At 55.6% G+C, this 4,952-nt stretch overlaps 1 protein-coding gene across 3 annotated transcripts; it reads left to right on the top strand.

Moving 5' to 3' along the window:
• The first annotated feature begins 6 nt into the window (after positions 1-6).
• On the top strand, positions 7-4,630 carry PAGR1 (PAXIP1 associated glutamate rich protein 1). 3 transcript variants are annotated; one of them, XM_032155834.2, is made up of 4 exons: positions 7-93; positions 702-1,203; positions 1,406-1,488; positions 4,081-4,630. In XM_032155834.2, the coding sequence occupies exons 2-4, from the start codon at positions 722-724 to the stop codon at positions 4,278-4,280; spliced, it is 765 nt and encodes a 254-aa protein (XP_032011725.1). In that variant the 5' UTR covers positions 7-93; positions 702-721; the 3' UTR covers positions 4,281-4,630. The 3 variants fall into 3 exon arrangements, with proteins under 3 accessions (XP_032011725.1, XP_058296891.1, XP_032011724.1); XM_058440908.1 differs by having other exon boundaries at positions 7-352; XM_032155833.2 differs by having other exon boundaries at positions 7-1,203; positions 4,081-4,629.
• Positions 4,631-4,952: the final 322 nt, after the last annotated feature.

Here is a 4,952-nt window from a genome sequence, read left to right as displayed (position 1 = left end):
ATCAAACTGATTTCTCCCTTTTTGTATGCCGGATGCTGCATGAGTCTGAAACACCAATAAACGGAGACTGCATGAGACTCGCCTCCAGTCTCGGTTAGTTCCTGCGTTCGTCCCGCCGGCCCGGCGGTGCTGCCTCTCTTCTGGCAGAACCTTACTGGGTGGTATGCACATGCGCCTTCCCGGTGGCCATCTTTACTGTGGGCTGAAGCCTGTGCGCCTGCTCGCGCATGTGCAAGCCTTCCCTGGCTTTCCTCTTCCAAGTAGCCTTGCCTAGAACGGAGCCTCCCGCGCCATTTCTGTGCGCCTGCGTAGTGTGACCCTGCGCAGTCTGGGAGGCGGGTCTTAGCTCCAGGTGCGTACGGCATCTGACTTGACGTGGCCCACAACTGAGAGGTCTGGGGACAGGGCGCCGCGTCCAGGTGTGGAGAGGGGCGGCGTGGAAGCGAGAAGAGCGGCCCGTCCCTCTCTTCCCCCTTTCCCTCTTTCGGAAAGTTTCTGCGGGGCCCGGGAGCGTCGGAGTACCGGACCTTGATCCCCGGGGCGGGGTCCTTGGTGGGGACTGAGCGCCCCCTCCCGGGGACGGGCGGTCTGGCCGCGGAGTTCCCTGCGGGAGCCTGATTGGCTGGAGAAGGTCCCGAACCCCCAGGGGAGCCCGATCCTTGGGGGACCCTGGCTTCGGACTCCAACATCTGTCGTCGCAGGGTCCCTGCCCTAGTGGCCTATGTCCCTTGCTCGGGGCCATGGAGACACTGCGGCCACCACGGCAGCGCCTCTGTCCGAAGAAGGGGAAGTGACCTCCGGCCTCCAGGCTCTGGCCGTGGAGGATACCGGAGGCCCCTCTGCCTCGGCCGGTAAGGCCGAGGACGAGGGGGAAGGAGGCCGAGAGGAGACCGAGCGTGAGGGGTCCGGGAGCGAGGAGGCGCAGGGAGAAGTCCCCAGCGCCGGGGGAGAAGAGCGTGCCGAGGAGGACTCCGAGGACTGGTGCGTGCCCTGCAGCGACGAGGAGGTGGAGCTGCCCACGGATGGGCAGCCCTGGATGCCTCCGCCCTCCGAAATCCAGCGGCTCTATGAACTGCTGGCAGCCCGCGGTACCCTGGAGCTGCAAGCCGAGATCCTGCCCCGCCGGCCTCCCACGCCGGAGGCCCAGAGCGAAGAGGAGAGATCCGATGAGGAGCCGGAGGCCAAAGAAGAGGAAGAGGAAAAGTAAAGGCACACCCTTACACCTTGTCCCGAGGCTGCTCCCCTGATGGCGGGAGGAAATAGGGAGGGGAAAATGCGGGACCCTGGAACCTTTGAAAGTGGAGGGAGGGAAGCCAGCGGGGGAGGAGGAACGGGCAGGGGAGTAGCACACGTGTGGGTGGGAGGGAGGACCGCCCTCACCCTTCACTCTGTTCACCTGTCCCAGACCACACATGCCCACGGAATTTGATTTTGATGATGAGCCAGTGACACCAAAGGACTCCCTGATTGACCGGAGACGCACCCCAGGTACAAACGAAGAGGGGACAGTTGGGGGAGGTGAAGGGCCTCGGCTCAGTTACCCAAGATCGGCGCCGCTACAGGCTTTTGCTTGCTGCCTCAGCTGCCACACAACTTACAGCGCAAGAGAGAGTATTCACCCAGTAGCACCATCTTTATGACTTAGATTACTACCTTGTCTTCCTTTTTTTTTTTTTTTTTTTTTGAGATGGAGTCTTGCCCTTGTCCCCCAGGCTGGAGTGCAATGGCACGATCTTGACTCACTGCAACCTCCGCCTCCTGGGTTCAAGCAATTCTCCTGCCTCAGCCTCCCGGGTAGCTGGGATTACAGACGCATGGCACCACGCCGGGCCAATTTTTGTATTTTTAGTAGAGACAGGCTTTCACCATGTTGGCCAGGCTGGTCTTGAATTCCTGACCTCGTGATCCGACCACCTCGGCCCAAAGTGCTAGGATTACAGGCATGAGCCAATGCGCCTGGCCCCTTGTCTTCAAGAGACGATTATAGTACAAAAAATTAGCCGGGCATGGTGGCGGGTGCCTGTAATCCCAGCTACTCAGGAGGCCGAGGCAGGAAAATCGCTTGAGCCCGGGAGGTGGAGGTTGCAGTGACTTGAGATCACACCACTGCACTCCAGCCTGGGTGAGAGAGTGAGACTCCTTCTCAACACAATTATAGATAATTCTTTTAAAAAAAAAAAAAAAAAAACTAGTCATTGATTCTGGAAAATTACAGATAATTCTATCATGTTTTCCATTCCCAGAAGTCCAAGTCCTGGCCTTTCAATATTATCTAGATCCGCATCCCTCTACTACCATGTACATCCTCTAATCACACCAGTGGCCCCATTTCCCACCCCACATGCCTTCCTAGAATTTACCCTCAGAGTCATTCCTTTTTTACTTTTCTTTCTTTTTTTTTTTTTTTTGGCGGGGGGAGAGACAGAGTCTTGCTGTGTTGCCCAGACTGGTTGGTCTTGAACTCTTGAACTTAAGTGATCATCCGCCTTGGTTTCCCAAAGTGCTGACATTACAGGCGTGAGCCACTGCACCCAGCCTAGAGCCATTCTTGATTTCTCTCTCTTTTACCTGAACATTCACACCAGCAGCAAGTCTTGGTAGCTATAAGATGTACATTTCCAAGTACCTCTGCCAGTCTCCACTTTCTTTTCCTTTTTTTTTTTTTTTTTTTGTTTTTGAGAAGGAGTCCTGCTCTGTCACCCAGGCTGGAGTGCAGTGGCGCCATCTCCGCTCACTGCAAGCTCTGCCTCCCGGGTTCACACCATTCTCCTGCCTCGGCCTCCCGAGTAGCTGGGACTACAGGCCCCCGCCACCACGCCCGGCTAATTTTTTTGTATTTTTAGTAGAGACGGGGTTTCACCGTGTTAGCCAGGATGGTCTCGATCTCCTGACCTCATGATCCACCCGCCTCGGCCTCCCAAAGTGCTGGGATTACAGGCATGAGCCACCACGCCCGGCCTAGTCCCCACTTTCAACACCACATCCCCATCCAAGCCACTGTCTTTCTTGCCTGGATAGTTGCAGTAGCTCCTAACTGGGCTCTGCTTCCAGTTTCTGCAATTCAGATGAACCTTTTAAAATATAAATCATGTCACTTTTTTTTTGTTTGAGACGAAGTCTTTCTCTGTTGCTCAGGCTGGAGTGCAGTGGCATGATCTTGGCTCACTGCAATCTCCACCTCCTGGGTTAAAGCGATTCTCCTACCTCAGCCTCCTGAGTAGCTGGGATTACAGGCACATGTCAACATGCCTAGCTAATTTTTGTATTTTCTAGTAGAGAGGGGGTTTCAAAATGTTGGCCAGGCTTGTCTTGAACCCCTGACCTAAAGTGATCTGCCTGCTTCAGCTTCCCAAAGTGCTGGAATTACAGGTGTGAGCCGCTGCGCGCAGCCATAAATCATGTCACTTTTCCACTTAAACTTTTCCAAGGGATTCCATCTTGCCAGGAAAGAGCATGTCAAAGGACAATCCAAGCACTTTTTCCGCCACCTCCAGTTCTCTGCACTCTTTTTTTTTTTGGCGGGGGCGGGGGGGGTTCCGGGGAGACAGAGTCTAGCTCTGTCACCGAGGCTGGAGTGCAGTAGTGCGATCTTGGCTCTTTGCAACCTCCACCTCCCGGGTTCAAGCCATTCTCCTGCCTCAGCCTCCCGAGTAGCTGGGATTACAGCCACCCGCCACCACGCCCAGCTAATTTTTTATGTTGGCCAGGCTGGTCTCGAACTCCTGACCCCGTGATTCGCCCACCTCGGCCTCCCAAAGTGCTGGCATTACAAGCGTGAACCACCATGCCTGGCCTGCACTCTTCTTTGAACAGAACTCTGTTCTTGTCCTGGGGCCTTTACCCTTGCCATTCCCCTGCCCGGTATGTTCCTCCCTGTTCTTCACATTACCTGTGCCTTCCTGTCAATCAAGATCTTTGCTGCTCACCCTCTGAGGTCCAACCCTGAACCTCAGGTCCTCCAAGACAGAGACCTGGGGACCTGCATGTTTAACCAGCTCCCCAAGTGATGAGTGAGGTCCAGGCAGGTCTGGTGCACACCACCTCCATCCCTTCCATGTATCTTACCTTCCCCTTCTCCAGGAAGCTCAGCCCGGAGCCAGAAACGGGAGGCCCGCCTGGACAAGGTGCTGTCAGACATGAAGAGACACAAGAAGCTGGAGGAGCAGATCCTTCGTACCGGGAGGGACCTCTTCAGCCTGGACTCAGAGGACCCCAGCCCTGCCAGCCCCCCACTCCGATCCTCCGGGAGTAGTCTCTTCCCTCGGCAGCGGAAATACTGACTCCCGCTGCTCCTGCCTCTAGGGTGCAGTGTCTGTACCTGCTGGAGCCTGGGCCCTCCTTCCCCAGCCCAGACACTGAGAAACTTAGGAAGAAGAGAGAAACCTCAAGCTCCCAAACAGCACGTTGTGGGAAAGAGGAAGAGAGAGAGAGAGAGTGTGAGAGTGTGTGTGTGTGTGTGTGTGTGTGCGCGCGCGCGCGCGCGTGTGTTTTCTATTGAACACCTGTAGAGAGTGTGTGTGTGTGTTTTCTATTGAACACCTATATAGGGAGTGTGTGAATGTGTGTTTTCTATTGCACACCCATTCAGAGACCTGGACTGAATTTTCTGAGTCTTGAAATAAAAGATGCAGAGCTATCATCTCTTCAAAGGAGGGGCTATGGCTGTAGCTCAACAGTTAGGCCCCACTTGAAGGGAGAGGCAGAATTGTATTCACCCAGATTGGAAAATGAAAGCCAGATGGGCAGAGGCGCCCTCAGTCGGCACCTGTCCCATCTCGGGCCCTCCAACCCCTCCCAGTCCCACTCCAGTGCAGCCAGCTGGCTCCAAGGCAGAAACTCATGAGCACGCAGGGAGCAGTGTGCCTTCAGCTGCAGCAGAAGCAGCCTGGAAGATAAGATGAGAACCAGCTGCATGGGCCCTTTAACTCCCAAGCCCCACCCCTGGGCTTGGC

The sequence above is a fragment of the Hylobates moloch genome, unplaced genomic scaffold (genome assembly GCF_009828535.3).
Source record: "Hylobates moloch isolate HMO894 unplaced genomic scaffold, HMol_V3 SCAFFOLD_6, whole genome shotgun sequence".
NCBI lineage: Eukaryota > Metazoa > Chordata > Mammalia > Primates > Hylobatidae > Hylobates > Hylobates moloch.
Note: the sequence above shows the minus strand (reverse complement) of the source record. Positions and strands in the feature narration are given on the sequence as shown.

What these genes read in the sequence shown, in the direction of transcription:
- PAGR1 (XM_032155834.2), top strand. Translation starts at nt 722, where the DNA reads ATGTCCCTTGCTCGGGGCCATGGAGACACTGCGGCCACCACGGCAGCG. An exon ending in AAAGAAGAGGAAGAGGAAAA is followed by an intron (nt 1,204 to 1,405) that starts GTAAAGGCACAC and finishes CACCTGTCCCAG; the next exon opens with ACCACACATGCCCACGGAAT. An exon ending in TGACCGGAGACGCACCCCAG is followed by an intron (nt 1,489 to 4,080) that starts GTACAAACGAAG and finishes CCCCTTCTCCAG; the next exon opens with GAAGCTCAGCCCGGAGCCAG.